Source organism: Numenius arquata, chromosome 1, assembly GCF_964106895.1.
Source record: "Numenius arquata chromosome 1, bNumArq3.hap1.1, whole genome shotgun sequence".
NCBI lineage: Eukaryota > Metazoa > Chordata > Aves > Charadriiformes > Scolopacidae > Numenius > Numenius arquata.
Genome location: NC_133576.1, coordinates 3,098,970 through 3,118,383, shown reverse-complemented (window position 1 = coordinate 3,118,383; position 19,414 = coordinate 3,098,970). Strand labels below are relative to the sequence as shown.

Here is a 19,414-nt window from a genome sequence, read left to right as displayed (position 1 = left end):
GGAAACACCAGACTGAAGTTTGTTGTCAGCCTGTGCAATAGAATTGCACTAAGGAAACTAAATTGGTCTCATCTGCCTCTGTTATTAATATTCTTAGAGACTAATTTTTTTAGCTGTAAGCACTACACACATAATATGTGGTGAAATCTTGAATTTACGTGTGTGTATGCACATATATGGCACACAGATGTAGAAGACTCAGACATGGATACACACACAAACGTGCCGCAATTTCTAGTGCTGCAGAAGTGATTGCTGACTTTTTAATACTACCTTTTCCAGGCCCAAAGGGTCTGGTGGCACAAATCCATAGGCATTTTCCATGAAGATGTCTACATTGCTATAGAATGATGCTGTTGTGTTCTGTCCCTCCTTCCCCCAGATTTACATGCCGTGCTTTCCCTGATGATTCTCAAAGCTGCTAATGGTTTTCTTATTGTAAAAGCTTCTCTCTTTATTCTTCATTTGTGTACTCCTTTTGCATACTTCACTTTTGTGAATCCTCTTTCAGGAACTGTTGCGGTTTTTTTCTTTCTGGCTTTTCTTCTGTCTCAATTAAGCTAGGCATGCTGTTTGCTTCTTTAAAATTGCAGGTTGAAAAAAATACTGGGTTTAGTTCTCTTGCCCAATTGATCTTGGTGTTTTACACCACCAAATAACTCAAAAGACTATTTTACACATTCACAGATCCTTTAAAATCTGGTCGCAGTTCTTCTGTTGTACGCAAAGCCTCACTTGACTGCAGTCAAGACAGAAGATCCAACCTTGATTTAAGCAATGTCTTTTGCAGGGATTTTAGAACTGAAGTTCACAAGTCTTATTTTTACCCAATAGACCAGTGATAGCAGGAGGTCTAGGCTCAGCTGGGCATATACAAATTTGGCTTGTGTGTGGTTAATAATAGCATGTGTCACAGTTTAGAAACTCCATATTTAGAAGGTGAATGTTGTGGCAAAGGTGTCCCAGTGTGTGATGAAAACAGTAACTGCTGGAAGTGAGCAGGATAGCTGAGAGCAGTGCCGCCACTGGAGCCTTTCTTTGTGTTCATTGTGTTTGGCTTGCTTAGAGGAAGAAAGAAAACCAGTTAGTGTCATAGCACAAGAGTTCAGCCTGTTCCTTCTTTTGGACTCTATTGCCCTATTCTTATTCACATGGCATAATACTTTACTCTAGAATAGCCCCACTGGGGAACCAAAGAACTGTTTGGACATTAAATTGTTATCCTACTTGGATAAAGGTATCAATCTAGCCCACGGGGTTTATAGCTTCCTTCTCAGATCTAGTATGCTTTCCTGTTTGTCTTCATTCATACCAGGCTCAGTAGGTGACCTTTTCTGCAGCCAATTTTCACATCTGTTTCTAAGCAATTCAGTCCTTGACAGCCTAGTTTAGATATTCAGTGAGGAAACTGTCTGCCATGGAAAGGGATTGAACTTGCCAGATGAAATGTTGACAATGACAACAAAACCCAAAGTAGGTACCTGAATGAAAGTTGACCTTCTGATCTGGAATTTGAGCAAAAGAGGTATTTTCAGGAATGGAAGAAATGCTGTGAAGATACAAGAACCGCTCCCTCTCAGTCGCTGTCTGGGCAGTGAGAACTATGCTCTCGTTACTGTGCAGTCCTACAAGCCCTTCTCTTTCTCTTGTTACTGGATGCACAGATAATGAAGACTCCTAAAGGAGTGTTTTTCCATCTGTGTCTAACTAAGCAAATATTTAAAAACAGCTGGGCAACTGAGGAGTTTCTGAAGCCCTCGTGCTTTTGCAAAACCAATATCTTTGTTCTTTAAATAAATAAAAGATATTTTTGGGGGGTAGCTTTGCATATCTTGCTATGGCACTGCGTGAATTGAAAAGGCAGCAATAGTGCAAGCCTCTGATAGTATCTGATCCTTCAGTAATCTTCCTCATTGCTATGGATCCCTTAAATCCTTTGGTCGGTTTAAGAGTTTGCTATTCAACTTTTGTGACCTGAGATTTCTTCTTTCTCTACTTGGTGCTGACTGTTCTTCCTTTACTGTTAAGATATCATTTCTAAGTAGAAGCTTGTGGTGAAGATAGGTGTCTATGGAGCCCAGAGAGATCATCGTCTCCAGAATGACACATACAAGTTTACCTTGCTGATTTTCCTTGTCCATCACCATCGTAAAAATTTCAGAGAAATCCACAGAGGAAAGAAGCAGAAAAACGGTATTTGGAGGGTGATTTACAGGAATGAATCTGTGACCCAAACTAAGAAAAAGAGATTAAGGTGACTGTAGAGGTGGAAGGTGAATTAGATTACTGTCAGGTGGTGCTGTTTTGTTTTCTCCTTTTATTGGGGATATAACTCTCTCCTGTAGTGACTGCTTCTGTGGTGGGCTAGTTAGGTAGAAGTTCTGATCTTTGTGTTCCTGCACCACTTCTGTCACAGAAAGTGCTGAGCAGATAGTTCAACATGAATCAGATTTTTGTCTGCATGTTTGGTAGGTAAGTGAAAGAAACAAACAAACAGAAAAATAGGCAGAAAAAGTAGAACCATTTTCTCAACACAGTGGAAAGTACAAAAGGAAAGGAAGTAATATTTTATGGCATTTGAAATGTTTTCATTCAGTGTTTTATGTTTAGACCTTTTTCTTTAGAAGAGTATTTGAATGAAAAACATCAGCATGAAGGAAAAGCTCATCAATCATCTACATTTCATTTAAAATTAATGAAATATTGATCTAAAAGGTAAAATTTAGATGTTTTGCTAGATATGACATTTTATTACTGTTTTCTCACAAAAAATATTTGTGAATTTCATCTGATATCTCCAGGACTTTCTCCAAATCATTATTTTTAGTATGTTTACTAGTTCTCCGTTAAAACAAAATGTGCCTGCTTTTTATTTCAACCTTTCACATAGCTCTGATTTTGTTGTGCTTTTGTTGCAATAGCACTTTTTCATAAGACAGCCTCCCTCTCTATACACAAATTCAGTAAGCTATTGCTGGGTCATTAAAATGAACTGTTAAATTTCCTTAAAACTGTGTTGTGAATCTGGGCCCCTAGGCCCATTGAAATAATTGCAGTAGTCTAACCTTTCACATTGAGGTAGTCTCTTTCATCTGAGGATCTCAAGATGTTTTACCTAAAATAATGAATGTATGTTGGAGTTCTTGCCAAAGGCAAAAATGAAAAAGAAAAATGTACCATCTCTGCCTTTCCTGCTATGGCTATGAAAATTTGCTACTTTTTATTGTTATTTTATTGATTTTTTTTCATTATGGAGTGGGATTTTTTTGAAACCAGAATACCACAGCCCTGTGAAATTCAAATTCTTCTTGTGGGAACTTGACCTTAAGCAGCAAGGCTAACTTTCCTCATCTTATGGGTCAAAGCCCGCCCATGAAGGACGTCGGGATACCAACTGATTTCTGGGACAGAAATGTAAAGTGAAATGGGTCAGTCTTAAAAGAATAATAACAAGGGAAAAAAAAATATTTTTTTACTTTTTTTTTTTTAAATTTGGGCAACAGTTGAGCAAACAGAACTGGAGGGTAAGGTGCCACTTCTGCTGTGCAGAGGTGAAGCTGTTTCAGCCAGTAAAGCCGATTTGCTTGACTGAGCGTACACGTAGGCCCTTCAGCCCAAGCCATCTGAACCTGTTGCTGGGTGAAAGACCTTCCTTATTACCTGCTTTTGAAGCCAAACTACCCGAGTTTCACCAATACTGCACGGATAACGTGTGGAGCTTTAATCAGAGAGGACCTACGCATCTTCAGGAATTGTTCTGCTGTTTCAGAGTTCTGCATCCATTTTCTTCATTATGTCCCTGTTAGAGAGTTTTGAATTCTCACATTTTGATTATCTGCATATTATTGTGTTGCTCGAAGAAATGACCACACAATACCAATTCATGGAACAAACCCAACACATCAGTCGAAGCTTCTGTTTAAAATGCTAGTATCAAACTTGAACTAATCTACCTGTATATTTCTTTGCAGATTATGCTGACGTTTTCAGCAGTGTTTGGTGTGATTGTATATCGAATCACTACAGCAGCAGCTTTGTCGTTCAGCACAAATGAGACAACCAGGTCAAACGTTCGAGTGACTGTGACCGCAACTGCCGTCATCATTAACCTTGTTGTGATACTTATACTTGATGAAATTTATGGAGCTATTGCCAAATGGCTGACAGAAATTGGTAAAGCTATCTCACCGCATTCCTCGTTAGTACATTACATGTATTGACATGAGAGTATGCAAGGAGGTTCTCATAGGAATATTTCCCACTGAAGGGTCCCAGTGAAAATATTCAGGCCTATGGGGTAAGATGCTCAGACATGCCTTGGTGAACTAGGGGTCTAAGCTGCTACACGCAGTGTGCCACTAATAGGACTAATTAGCCTGGCCATAATGCCATGTTAATGCAGCTGTGCTATTTCCAGGATCTCAGCTGGTATTTCTGCATTGCACTGGCTCTGTGCCGAGATCCACTTATCTAGAGCTGATTGAGAGTTTTTGACCTGATATGCATTTTGATATATATCTTTACCTCTAGGAGCTTGGTTTACTGAGAGTCTTTGGGCTGTTCCAAAGATGTTGCTGGCTCTGGCAAGGCTACACTGGCAAATGCTTGCCATGTTATTTTGCTGATGTGATTTTTACTGGGTTCTTACCACTCAAAGGATATTTTTGCCATTATTGGGTGCATGTCTGGGCTGGAATTTTTATAATAATATGTATTTCAGTTAGAGATTGGATTTTTTTAAATTTAAATGTTGTTGTATTGTTACAAGCCTGGCAATGTATTTAATTCTTTTAAAGGCGAGTCAATCCTTTGATTACTATAGGGGTTTAGGCTAGAGTTTTGTTTTGTTGTATACATTATGCCAAAGATATTTACTAATAAGGGTTTAGGCTGGGATTTTGTTTTGTTATATAAATTAGGCCAAAGATGTTTCCTGACAGGGCCCTAATGTGAGATTCTTATAGCTGTCATTAAATATTGTTTCCCACATTTTTATACATCACTTCTCATTCTAGATGCTTCAAAGTCTAGGAACACAAAGTCAATTATTCTAAACACTGAAAATGAACCAAAAACCATAGATGCCTTTAACTGTACCAAGTGCTCTACCTATCAATTTTGGGCATCTACGCCTAGGTACCCAGATTAGAAGACTTTTGATAACGGGAGCCTGACTCAATCATTCAAAATTACAGATTCACTCCCTGTAAAACCTACAGCGATGTGAAGCTGGATGGAACTAGCAGACTTCAGGATAAAACCTTAGGAACTCTTAAGACTTGTGCTTCTTATTCTCACTGTCTCAAGACACTTTAAGTCACAAGTGGGAACATTTGTTTTAGTCCTGCTTTCTGAAGAACACTATAAAGTTCTGTAGTTGTCATGATAGGGGTTGAATCCTGAATTTTTGAAATATGGTCCTGTGGTTTTACCAGTGAAGATAGTGTGACAGTTTAGACTAAATTCATAAAATATTTGAAAGAAATGAAGACAAAGCAATTCATTTTCACAAAATGCCACCATATGGGGTTAATTTGTTTGTTTCTGTTTGGAAGCAGCTTTGGGCAGAATGTAGCAGGGTTACACAAATGAACTCTGTTCTAGTGGCATAAGGAAACTGAGACATACTGTCCAGGTGAAAACTGTACCCAGATTTTCAGCTTTCATATAACTGAGAAGCTACTAACTGTGTGTGACCTGATCAATCTTGTCCGTTGCACCTGTCCTGGTGAGACAGGGCACAACTGTTAAGGCATGACACTAGTGTGTGGGAAGAGTAGGAAGAGATGGAGGTGAGGATCCTCCTCTCTGGCGGTTTCTAGGCAAAAGCGGGGGAGTGCAAGCCATGACCATTGCCTCTGTGGGAAAAGCATGGAAGGAAAATTTCACCCTTGAAAAAGTGCACCACTCTGAATTCTGAAGGAAACAAGAATTTCTTACTAACTTGCAGATTATTGTCCCCTTGTCACTTTGCATTTAATTCTAATCCTGCTTTTTTTTTATTTAGGCAGCGTTCCTAATTAACCATAAGGTGTTTCGTTTAAGAAGGATCCAGTCTGAGTAATCTCTAGTGCTACAAATTACAGGAGCTGGAAAGTTCATTCAGGCAGCTTTTTCCACTGCTAGGCTCAGATACCAACTGTAATCACAATGTTTAAAAAAATTGCAATTCATTCATGCTGATAAATGCTCCTTACCTTGTGAACCTTCATTTTGCTGAGCAGAGCAAAACATACTCAATTCTCTTTTCACACTGCAGTTAATTGACAGGCTGAGGAACACACTTGTTGGGCTGGAGGAACAGCTCTTGACAGCATGGGTTTCAATTCCAACCCCAAGCACACTCGAATCTTTATTTGAGTGAAAAATTAGGTCTGTAAGCACAAGAATAGTACTAGTGCTAGCGACTGCATTCATCACAGGATCAAAGTAATGGATCTGCCTCAATACCTGCTGAATCAGTATCTGGGGGGAAAGAAAGGTAGTATATTTGTTGTAATCAATAGAGAGAGTTTGTACAGGATACGCTGGGACTCCACACACCCCCTGTGGGCCCAGGTAAGCAGGGCACTGATCCCCCTCCCCTTATGACACCAGAAAAAGTGCAGATTATATCCTGGTATTTTCAGGTTGAATCGTTAGTAATCAGGGCGGTGTGTGTCCGACTTGACTTATATCTCATTTGCTCATTTGTGACTTCACTGAGGTCAAGGAAGAACCAGTCAAGTGGGGACGAAATCAAAACTACTTGTGTTTGTGACTTATAAAGGCAGCAGCTCCTTCAGTGAGTTAAGGCCCGTGCCACAGATACCTCAGCTCATTCTCTACCTGGAAAGTTTCGGCTTCCCAGTTGTGGTGTAACACGCTGCACCACGTTATTAGCGTTTCATTTTCGGGGTGGTGGTGGTGGGAGTTTTCTCTCTTACTAATGCATCTATTCTGGCTGGATGCATTTCTTGTATAGCAGATTCCGCTAGCTAGAGGACAAATTCTATGCATGCCTCTATTGGTATGGTATAGTATATCTGAGCGTGGGGAGGGAGTGAAGCGCTGAGTGAGTCTTTAGAGCCATATATGGTGTGCAAATTTCCATCCAGAGGCTGAGATCATCTTTGTGGTAGTTCTTCATAAGGCAAAGGCTAGGATTTTTCTCCCTCGAATTAAAAGCTGCACCGCTGTTATTCGATATTCCTGTTGCCCTGAGCTGTTGTCCTGACGGTCTCTCTAGCGTATGGGGTCATCTACAAATTGTTCAAACCCTTTGAAGCTCTAACTAAGCTTTTCTATACATATAGGTGAATGATGGCTTAGGGCTCATCGGATTGGTTGTTGACCTTTTATGAACACATGGTTGAAAGCATCACAAATAAAGCTGGGCAGTGGGGGCTCATTAGAGTTTTGCTATTGCTTTAGTGCTCAAATAAACGCCGTGCTTCTTTTTTAAGAAAAAATACCAAAGCAAACAAACATCCAAGCTGTGTCCCAAAACAAAACTGTACAAGTATAGCGGTATTTTTAATTAAGTCTTTAAAGCCAGAGCTCTGGATCTACCTTATTATTTCATTCTTCCATTGTTCTATAGAAATTCAGTCGAGAACTTACCACGATAAAATTATCTGCTCTCACATTAGTTAACAACTCAGGATGAGCATGGCAATACAAGAGTTTAACCCATATATAATCTTTAAGAGGATCCTACTGTCAATTTGAACCTCTGTCTTAAACCTATGTGTTTTGTTGCTAGAAAATTTCCATGGAAATTGGAAATAAATCTGGGAACAGAGCAATGAATACTGAAAATGTTTAAGAGAATTTTTTTCAAGTTATCTAACGTAGTCCAGAAATGTAGCATATATATAGTGAATGGAGAAGCGTTAGCAAAAATGTGCCTTTATTTTGGATGGCAATTAACAATTCATTTAATGCCTTATTCGGAAAGGTACTTAGTCTTGTGTTTAGCGTTAAGCACATTAACAATCTCATGACGGAAAAAAAAACTTGTGCACACAAAGTTAAGAAGGCTTTTAAGGTGTTTTTTTTTCTGGATTAAAGTCTTTGGACTTTACTTTCATCATTTGTGAATTGAGAATACTAATGCTTTGTTATTTCAGTTGTGTAACTCATAATGTATCTTAATATATAGGCGCTTATATACAATTAATCCATTTATACTGCTTTAGCTTTATGCAATTGAATATTAAGATCCAATTATTTTTTCTTCAATCTCCAGATAGCTAGTAGGAGAGCCTTGTAAATATATAACAATTCTATCTATTATTATTGATAAAATATTCATTATATAAGTAAAATATATTTAATACTATTATATATTTAATAATAGATGTCAGAGTAAATGACAGAGGAGGCATGTGCTAAGGTTCACAGGTGCATCCTGAAGCGGAGGAAGGTGATGTGATCTGCCCAGGTCTCTCAGCGAGGCAATGAAAGATACTGGAAAAGAAATGACGTACCGTTGGGTCCAGGCTAGGCATCAGGATCTGTTGGGTTTTTTTGCCACCAGGGTATTGGATAGACATCTGAGAGCAACTTGGGATAAGCTGTCAGAGGCCTGTTAGAGAATGAAGTTAATTATGGTGTCATTAATAAAGTTCCTGTCAAATAATATTAAATTTCCATCTAGAAATTTGGAAAGACTCTCTGGAAATCAGGAGTCAGTGACAGAGCTAGTGTGCTTTGGTACAAATTAAAAGTACAAAAGGAAAATCAGTATGAGCTCAAAGTTTGCAGTTTGGTTTTGTATTTGGGAATATCAGGGATGTTAACATATTTACTAATTGATTTCCCTGGTTTGTTTTTTCTCCCCTCCCTCCTGCAGAGGTACCAAAAACAGAGAAAAACTTTGAGGAGAGACTGATTTTGAAGGCATTCCTACTGAAGTTTGTGAATTCTTATGCACCAATTTTTTATGTTGCCTTTTTTAAAGGAAGGTGGGTTAAATGTCTTTTACATATAGCTATTTATATGTGCTACCTTCATCGGCTATGAAAAAATATCATAAGCAGGGTTGTCTAAAACTTACTTTTCAATGGCAGGGCATGATATCGAGTACTGTCCTGATTCTCTTCTAAGTAGAACATTGTTCTGAAATGCAACCACTCCAGTTTTCTTTCTAAAATAAGAATAATCCACACTTCAGAAAACAGTTCCTTTTAGTTAAAAAAGGGTGTTGCATATATAAGTGAATGGCAGTGCTTACAGGTCTTCACTTTCCACATTTTAGCAAATTTTTCTTGAAGCATCATTTAGCAAAGAAAGATTTTTCCAGTTTAATTTTAAATTATGGAACTGCTTTCTCTATTACTTTCTCAATGTTTTGCACTATTTGCCTGTATCAAGTTAAATTAAGAAATAGTCATAGTCAACTGGAAGTTGCATGTTTTGGCAAATGAACTGATTGACCAAAAAGCTAATTCAGCTGTCCTGCTAAATAAGTGTGACTTCCTATGGGTTCAGGATCATTGTCTTTTGGGACCCAGTTATCCACAATATAACGTATGCTTTTGAATGGGAAGCTTAAAATGATTGTTTGCTCAAACTTTGGCAAAAATGTTTAAAACATCCTCTGGATTCTGTTTCATACCATTTTTCTGTTCCTTTTGGGGGCTGTAAAGTTCGTTAATCTATACTCTTCACTAATCCTATTCAGCATCATTGATTTAGGAATTAATGATACATTTTACCAGCAGTTATAAATCTTATAAGACATTAATGAAAAATATCACCGAATTCTGTCTTTTCTAACTATTTTTTGGGGGTGTTGTATGGTTATAATAAAATCAATCTCCCTGTTTTTCTCCTCGTGTAGTCAAAAAACACCTTTACTGTGTATAGGTGTGTAAATAACTCCATGCAGGGAATTATTCAGATGTTAGAGAACGTGAGTTAGGATATGTATTTCCAGTTTCGTTTGTGATCTCTAATCAAGAGAGGGAGATTATTATTATTTTTTAGCACAGAAAAAGATTTTATTAAAAATATTTCAGCAGGATGTAGTAGATAAACATTTGTAGAAGCCTACTATGAAATAATTTTAAATAATCAAAGTTGAATAGGTGTCGAGTCTTTAAAAATTCATGTTGAAGTAGCTGAATATTCTGAAATATTTTAGCTAATATGAATGAACAATTATTTTGTTACAGTAAACTTTTTTTCTATTTTTATATTATTTCATATATTGTTACTGCTTTCAGATTTGTTGGCCGTCCTGGGCATTATGTGTATGTGTTTGATGGTTATCGAATGGAAGAGGTAAGTACATATGAAATTCAAGCAAAAAAAATCCTTAACAAAAAGAGATATGTGAACAGTGTATTTTGGTGTATTCTAGACAATAAGGGAAAAATAGAAAACATGTTAAGAGAAGATGTTAAATCTTCAACATAAACACACAAACCCCAAACTTACCGAGGCACCTGCATGTCTGTCTTTCTCCAGTTTGAGTACTTCGCAGTCTTTCTTAGGTGAAACTTCACCATTTCTATGCTTTACAACCGGCACTAAGGCACAAAAATTACACTGATTTGACTGAGGCCCTTGGGAAACCTGTGCCAAAACTGGAAGTTGAATCTGGCTTCTCATTCTGTAGATCACTAGAAGCCTAGCAATTTTAATAGCCTGAAAAGCTAAAGCCATTTTGTGCTAAACCTGTAAACATATTTTTTTTCCAGAATTCCTTTTAACTGCTGTGGTTATTCCCTTGAAAATCAATATACGTACTCAAGTTTTTATAATAAAGCTTATACATAAGTCTTTGCAAGATTGAAGACTTCCTTCTCCCTTGGGAGACATCAGATTGGAAGAGTATTGGTGACACTGCATTATGTTTATTACATTGATTATATAGTAAATATTTTAAAAGGAAATATAGTAGCCCCAGGACACAGTAAGTTATTTCAGAGCTCTGCATATTTTCCATAATGCAGTTTTATGAGTAGAGATGAAATACCTTGTTAAGCATAGAACAGCAATGATAGACGAGTTCTGTGCTCCTGTGCAAATTGATGGCAGGGGGTAAGGGCACATATAGACATCGGTAGCTCTCCTAAGTGGGTACTTTTAAATTAATTCTCTTGCTCCCTTCACACTCTATGGTTTTGTTTAATTACAGTGTGCTCCAGGAGGCTGTTTGATGGAACTCTGTATTCAGCTGAGCATCATTATGCTTGGAAAACAACTGATTCAAAACAATCTATTTGAAATTGGAATCCCGTATGTATCCCAGCCTTCTCCATTACCATGTGTTATTCCTGTGACATGGTAAATTAAAGACTTGATCCTTATTCAACTGAATGGAACTTTTGCCACTGCCTTCAGTGGGTTCTAATTGAATGTGATGATAAATCACATTTTTGGTTGTGATGAAATGATCTGGCTGTATTTTATGTTGAATAATTGGCTATATCTGCAGTAAATGGCTTAAAGAAAGTGATTGAATATATTAAATAATTGATCTAAATTAATTTTAGAAACCTGTGAAAACAGGCAAGGTATGATAGATCTCTTGGGAAGTTTTAGAGAAGCTTTCAGGGTAGCAGTATTGAATACAAATTAGTATAAAGTGAAGGAGAGATGGCGTGGAGAAAAGTGATAGCTCATAAAAGATGTTAAAATGTATTACTTGATCTATGACTATTTCACGGGTTTACAGATGAAGTCCACACATTTCTAAGGTGCCTATATGTCAGTATGTCACTATATGATGCAGGGGCTAGAGTTTGGGAGGGATGCTGACAGGCTGCTTGGTGGCTGTCAGCCACAGGATGCTTAGTGCACGGTGTCCTCTGCTCCAAACACAGCAAGAAATCTCTCTTGGTCTGTCTCCACTGTCAAAGGGATCTTCAGGCACTGAGAATTCACTAAGAATGTCCTGTTCCCTCCTCTTGGGAGGTTTGCTCTTGTTTCTGTTAACTGAATCACCCTTGTTGGTGGCAGTGGTCTGTGAAATGTTGTATTAGATGAAGAGTCTGACTTAGACAAAAGCCTCAACTCTGCTGAGGTTAGTCAGAATCTTTCAACTCTGGTGTCAGTAGCTTTTGGATCACATCCCTAAGGAAGGCTTTGAAGATGCTAACTAGAAAACAAGATGAGTGATGCTTAAAAGATTATGAAATATTTTTTAAATGAGCCCTTTCCATCCCTTTTCCTAGCAACAACTCTTTTTTGGAAGTAATTTAAATAGAGAGAAAAAAAATTTCCCAAACAAATCAAATGTGGGTTATGGATGGTTTCATTATTCTTGTGTCAAAGTTCAATAAGGAGGCCTGTTTTCTGTCTACATCTCATTGAGTTTACAGTTCATTTTGAGAAAAGGGTGGTAAATCATTCCCAAAATATCTGACATGTTGAAGGCTTAAAGCTTTCCCAGTATAAACCTGGTGTGATTTTTTTTTTTTTCCCGTCTTCCAAAAACTTACTGCTACTGGACTTTTTTAATGGGGATTTTATGATGTTAGAAATACTGTATTTATTATTTTTGACTCATGAAAGCAGAGACTGATCCAGTTCAAACAGAAAATTCCTGTCAAATTATTTCTCAATTCCCTCACTACAACTCTTGGTACAAGAATATGACAATTTCATTCCATTTTTCTCCCTCATTTTTGCTCCCCCATCCTTCTGCCAACAACCTATGGTGGCCTCAATTTTTAAAACAGAATAACAGTTTAAAAACATATCTGCTTTCATCCTCTCCTTCCCGGAGAAATGCCTCATTTCAGTCTCAGTGCTATCTTGTGATCCTGAAATGAGCACATGTGGTTTTCCTTTGCTTGTCTGCACTCTCAAGTAAATCATGTGTATATCTCACCGGACCCGTTTGCACCAGGATAATCACAGTGCTTTACTGAACACTTAAGTTAATTAAATCAGAGTAAGCTTTCTGTTTCTGCATGGACCACTCGACTGGTTTGGGCTAGATCCTTAATGGCACTCTACTCCACCTCATCTGCCCCACAGGCACACAGACACACTCTGAGTACCTATCAACCAGATTTTCAGAGGGCTGTGTGTAGGTCTGCTGGATATATATATAAATTCAGACCAAAAGGGACTCCAAACATGCATGTGTTGCAGAATTAGTAGTTCTGACATGTCTGTGTCTCACATGTAATCTACTATGTCTATACATGTTGTTAGGAGATGTGACAGGCATATACATAAACATACCCTTGTTCTCTGCCCTCCAGCCTTCTCATCTGGCTTCCTACTGTATCCTGTTCTCTCTGTTCTGCTACCTGTTTTCCCTGCTAATCTCTTACAGTCAGCTCATTTCCTCTGTTAGATGATCCATTTTCTACCAATAAGTTTTTTATTTTCCTTCCCAGGATATCTCTGTCTTCATTGGGTCCTTGTTCTATTTTCTGGTGTCTAGCACAGGCTACGCACTATGATGAACAGTCCTTCTGTGGCAGAAAGATAGAACAATCTTTTCTATCTCCAGTTTCAGCAGCTGTACTTTTTTTTTTCCCCTCCCTTGCCTTGTGCCTCCTTGGAGGGAATGGGAGTCAGGGTGAATAACACAGATTCTTCCGTTGGCTCCCTGTATTTTCACTGAGGGCAAATTACAAGTGCTGCAATCAACCTTACCATATGGAGAGGCAGAAGGGACTATCATAAACAGTGGTTCATTCTTCAGAATCTGTAACTGTCCTTCATATGTCTGTAACATGGAAGTATCTCTCTGCTAAGTTATATGATGACCCAGATCAAAAAAGTTTTCCTCTTTGTTGAAATCTCAGGATTTCAGGATTATTTTCAGAAAACCTTTTGTTTTCATTCACCACAAAACCCCAGGCACTTAAATTGCCTTGTAGAAGATCACAAAACCTTACTCCCGTTTGCTGTCTCTTTCCCTCAAAAAATACTACTAAGTAGATGACAGACCGAGTTTATAAGCAACAACCATCCATTATGCCTCTAGCACCCCAAATGCTGCCACAATTGGGAACTGTCATTCAATGTCTTCATTCTGGCTTACCTACAGTCAGCGTTGGCTGAAGAGTTATGGAGTTAAACTTCAGATGGCAGCCCTGCATTGTCTGGGGTCATTGGAACACATCCTTGCTTTTTTCCTTCAGCATTTCTGGAGAAACTGCTGCACGGCTACGACAGAGGTGACTTGCTGGTCTTCTGAAGCTTTCTATGGTTTCTTTTCCAATTTCTGCATCTAAGAATATCAAAACAGCTAGGAAAATTCAGCAACAGTTGAATTATGGAAAACTAAGCCTTCTTGAATTGAAATGTGTGTTCTCTGGGGCTGGAATTCACAAGTTTAACAGATGTAAATATGCTACATTTCACTCAGATGTGTTGCATGCCGTAACTCTTTTACTGTTGCCACAAGAATTGACCCTAAAAGGCTGCAGGGCTTGAGAGCCTTGACCTAGCATTCCTATAAGACTCCTTTTCTTCAGTTCTATTTTTCTGAACTTCCTGAAAAAAATCCACTTGGTTATTTTATTACTTTCTGTCTTTGACCTTGGTGATAAACCCTTAGGGTAAAATACTGGCTCTATTGAAGTCAATGGCAAAACTCCCATTGACTTCAGTGGGGCCATGATTTTGGCCTTTTTATTCAAGATCAGTTGCCATCACTTCAAAATGTACTTAACTATGCTGGATGAGAATACTAAGAGTAGATAAAATCAATTTAAAGACCCCTTTTCATAGCTATTATCTTTTACGTTGCTTTTCACCTTAAATAAATTATTTTTAATTAATGTTGTTTTCTTCTGTTTGAGAAATAAATAAATACCAAACACAACTGAAACTCCCATATAATTCAAGAGGTCCGAGTATGCCAAGGAAACATGACTGTACTATAAATTTGCAAAACAGGATGAGAGATTATAGTCCTTTTGTTCTCCCCTGCCTCCTTCTTGTACCCCCGACCTGTGAATATGAGAAGGTCTCTCCTTATGTGAACAGTCTGTAGGAATATTACTGAAGAAAAGCCTGGTCCTTCCATGCTCCTTCCCCAAAGCAGCAAACAAAATTACAGGCAAGGACACAAGAGTCTGAGTCACCGCACTTCCTTTTCTCTAGACACAAGTGCTCCAGCTACTCAACCTGAGTCTTCTCTGTCTAGCTTTCTCCCTGTACCTTTTCTATCATGCTACAAAGGAAAAAGCATCAACTGGAAAGATAGCCTTAAAACCCACCAAATATAAATCCATGGCAGCTGGATTCTAGGGGTTTTCTGTCTTCTCATGTAGAGTCTCCATTTGCATCTCTCTTCTAGGAAGTATTGCCTTGAAACACTTCAAATCCATTTCCTGGTGACTGTCACAGGTGATCTGCTTTTGCAGTACCCAAAGGCATTTGTTAACAGAGTCCTGAGAAATTGGTAAACTTTCCTCAGTTCCACTCTTTCTGCCAAGCTCTAGTGAGGATACATCATGAGGACTGAACAGCCACCGAAGACACAAAGACCTGTGGAAACAAAATAATATTCCTGCATCCATCCTATTTCAACCTGCCTCCCAGCTGCCCTGCCTCTTCAGCCTCTATACATTCCACTCTGCCTCACTTGACAAATTTCTCTTTTTTCCCTCATTTGAAGTCATCTTCATGTCTTCTCCTAGATAACCCAAATCCTGCTACTCCTTTTTACTGTATAAATAGAGAAACTGTTGAATCATCTGTCCTTTTTTTTTTCAAAAGTAGGCTTCATGTAAGTGTACCATGGGCTTGACCACAGCCAGGATGACTTGATTTTGATTTCTCTCTTCTTTTCCTCATCTTTTTTTTTCTCAAAATCTTGTGGGTTCTTCAGTGTTGGGGCATTCTCTTTAGATGCTGACTACCTTGCATAACGGGATGCTTATTGGTTATATTAGCAATTACAAACAGAATAATTAAACCGTGTTTCCACCTCTTATCTAACACAAGAGTTTGGTGCCGATCCCTTGTGAGAAACTGCAGCATCATTTTTAACTGCTCTGGACACAGCCTTCTGACAAAATCCTGTTCTTCATTTTCTTTCTCCCTGATCCTACATTTTTTCTTCTTTCATGCAATTCTTCTCATCAAGAACATATTTTGCTTTTTGATATTCATGGGTAAAAGGACCAGAAATAATGGCTATTCTACAGTTCTAGAGTTTTCTCTGTTTGTCCAGATTCATATGGCTGTGAGGGGGGGGTCATGAAACTTTGCTTCATGTGTCTCTTCAGCACGAAGCTTCTCAGAGACTCATCCTTAATGGGCAAACCTACCTCTTTCTCACTGGTGGGGCTGCCTGGCATGCAGAAATCAGAAGCTAAGATAGCTCTTGATTATCATTGTCTGTCAACTTTGTTTAAAAGTGTTGATCTAAGTAATTAAAAAGCAGATTTCTCACAAGTGCATTTAAAAAGCTTACTCAGTTTTAATAACACAATCATATGTGCAGCTACAGAGTTCTGCAAAACTAATTTTCATTGCCTTACTGCTGTATAGCTGGAGAATAACACTGTACAAATCCTTGTTCTCTGTTCCTTTAACTTTCTGACACGTTTCTATTTGTTCTGAAACTTCACATGCTTGGATATGATGCAAAGGTACACTTTTTTGGTGAAAAAATTAAAATAATTAGTTTGGCTTGTATTCAGTTAGTTGATCCTTTAAAAAATTCCATAAAAATAAAAAGAAGAACCTTCTTCAAAGCTTAACTGAAAATGGTTAAAGGTGCCACTCCTCATGCTTGGCTTATAAATGGCCACATGAAAAATTAAAAATTATTCTGAGTAACTGAGCCCTGGATTTAGTGTATTCCCAAATAAACATTAAAAACAACAACTATTGTTTTAGTTACTGGGTCCTCAGGGGAGTTATGTATATGCATTAAACTCCATAACTCGACTCCGTGGTGCTATAACCATAGGATTAGATCACACATGTACAGACTTTACATCTAAACACACCCCAATTTCATCTCAGCTGCTGCACAGTGACAGTGAGATCCTCTTCAATCTCATCTGCCCATGGAAATGTGAGGGACGTTTATAGCTCATATCATTTTATTGGAACAGAAATCAGCACTGTCTTGAACTTATTGTTCACTGTCCTCTGAGAGTCCCTCACATTAGGAAATTAATTGGGATACGATGGAAGAACATCCTGGGAATTCTTTGATTATTTTAAATCCTGCCCCAGGTCTCCTACCCTCTGAATACTACATCACCTCTGTCACAGGCAAGTTCCCTTGATTGCCGTAAAAGCAGAGGGGGTTAAAGGAAATTTTAGTGTCTTGAAATGGCTGAGTTTGCAGGATGTAGGAGGTAAATGTCTTTGTGAGGATCCATCTAATTTTTTCTTGTGAAGTATTTTAAATCTCCTCAGACTTTTATTAAAACTGTGTAAACTGAGCATTCTGGGTACTGAAGGTATTTGGTTAGCCCCAATATATCTGGGTATTGCCAAAGTACTGAGGATGTTACCTTACCACCACACTTACGAGCTACATCTTAGCTGCACCTGGAACAAAAGCTGGAGTTGATCTGTTGATTTTTGCAGCTTTGTGATCCTGATCCTGGGACTGTCAGGGCCTGATGCAATCTAGATCTGTTATAAGAGCGTCTGCCAATCCCCATTTCCTCTGCGCTTGTGATGAAATTGGATGAGTCCTGTAAACACAGGTTGGTGTAAAAATTCTCCAGCCACTGTGGTCATTTCCAGCTCACTATAGAGCCTTGTGCTATGTGGTGACACAGTGTTCCTGTGTGGCTTAGTGTATATTTATGAACAAAGGAAAAAAACCTACCCATCAAAGCCTTTAGTGTGTTTGCCAGCTAGCCTTCCCCTGCTGTTTAAGTAAGGGTCTGAGAAAGCAGTTCTGCTTAAGTGTAGGTACAAATGAGAACCCCTACCATTTCCCCATACACTTGTGTCTCCAGGCCACACACCTAAAGTTCAAAGGATTTATTGCAAGCTGAGGGGGAAAAGTTTGTGGGAGAGCCCTCCTTACACTACTGGCAAAACATCACTGGAATTAGTCTGGATTCTCACTCATATGGCACATATGTGAGGAACTATAAAATAATGTCATGCATATTTGTGAAAGATGAATTTCGTCTGCAAAATGAAGACATACAGTAAGGATAAATCTTGATGTTTTCTCTTAATCCAACTGTATTTCACTTCCTTGATTTTGAAGAAGTATCTCATTCTATTGCATTTTTCCATGGGAATTTCTCAATGTGTAAAAAAGTATGAAGTTATTGATGCATATGCATTTAAAAGGTCATCTGTGGGGGGCACTAGGAACACTTTACCATTCTTTCAGAGATGGATTCATTTTACTCTGGGATTATACCACTTATGAAATTCGTGTATTTGTCAGTGTTGTGAAATTTGTATCTCCAGCTCAGTGGGACAGTGATTGATACTACTCCTACTGAGCTCCAAAGAGATACTTGCACAAATAATTGCTCACCCATGTGAGTAATTTATTGCCTGGCCAAAATGGATGATGTTACTGCAAAACGTGGTCAAAATGAGAACCTTTGAGACAACCTCTTCTGATCTACGGGAGCTGGGAGACATAACTGACCTGTGTTTACTTAAGAGATGGTAGGAAACTGTTTTGTTTTATGGCTTCAGAGGTAGTGAAAATTCACCAGTATAATTGGTCTTGCAAGATGTATACTTTTCAGGTAGCAGAAATATTTCCTGACTGAAGTCGGGAGTTTCCAAGTCTCACCATAACAGTGGTTGTGTGCTAGCTCAGTGTTCCACCTTTATACATAGTGTGGCATATCTGAAGGTAATTTCAGAACCTCTAAAACTCTTATGAGAAATCTCTGAAGGAAGATTATACGGTTGTGCAGATACATAAAACATCTAAATCCTGGTGAAGTAAGTTTTTCATGGTCTACATAGATCTGCATACTTTGCATTATATATGATAGGTTACACTCTCAGGAAAAAAAATACTTCAGAAATATACATTTGTCATGTAAGCATTCAATAAATGTTTCAATTGTGATGGTAGTAGCTATAGAATTCTGTAGTTTCCAGTAGGAGTAAACTTGCAGGGAAATTCCAGTGAGTTCCAGTTTTTCCCCAGTGAGTTGCAGTATGAACTGCATTGTGGAGTACTGAAGAAGTTACTGCATACATCCCAAGTGATGCTTTTCTAGCAATAATTCGTTACTGAATACGAAGTGACTAAGGTAGGATTTCTGTTTGTGCATGACAGGAATACACCTCTCTAAGAGCAAATTCTACTGACCTTGCTGAAACTCTCTCACTAATCTTATTCTATCCATTAGTTTGAACCCTGTTTGCACATTAGGTTAGAAGCACGGGAATTGTGTTTCTCCAGGATGAAAGGCCATTAGTAAAATTAAGGCATTGCTTATGCTTAACATTTCATAGGTACATATTATATTATTTTTATTAGTTGTAGCATCAT

At 38.3% G+C, this 19,414-nt stretch overlaps 1 protein-coding gene across 1 annotated transcript in view; it reads left to right on the top strand.

Moving 5' to 3' along the window:
* Positions 1-19,414, top strand: part of ANO2 (anoctamin 2) — a 188,200-nt gene that overhangs the window by 145,321 nt on the left and 23,465 nt on the right. Inside the window, exons 16-19 of the mRNA XM_074160491.1 lie at positions 3,972-4,173; positions 8,837-8,948; positions 10,212-10,269; positions 11,129-11,229. Coding sequence (XP_074016592.1) covers positions 3,972-4,173; positions 8,837-8,948; positions 10,212-10,269; positions 11,129-11,229 — 473 coding nt within the window. The remainder of the gene's footprint in view (positions 1-3,971; positions 4,174-8,836; positions 8,949-10,211; positions 10,270-11,128; positions 11,230-19,414) is intronic.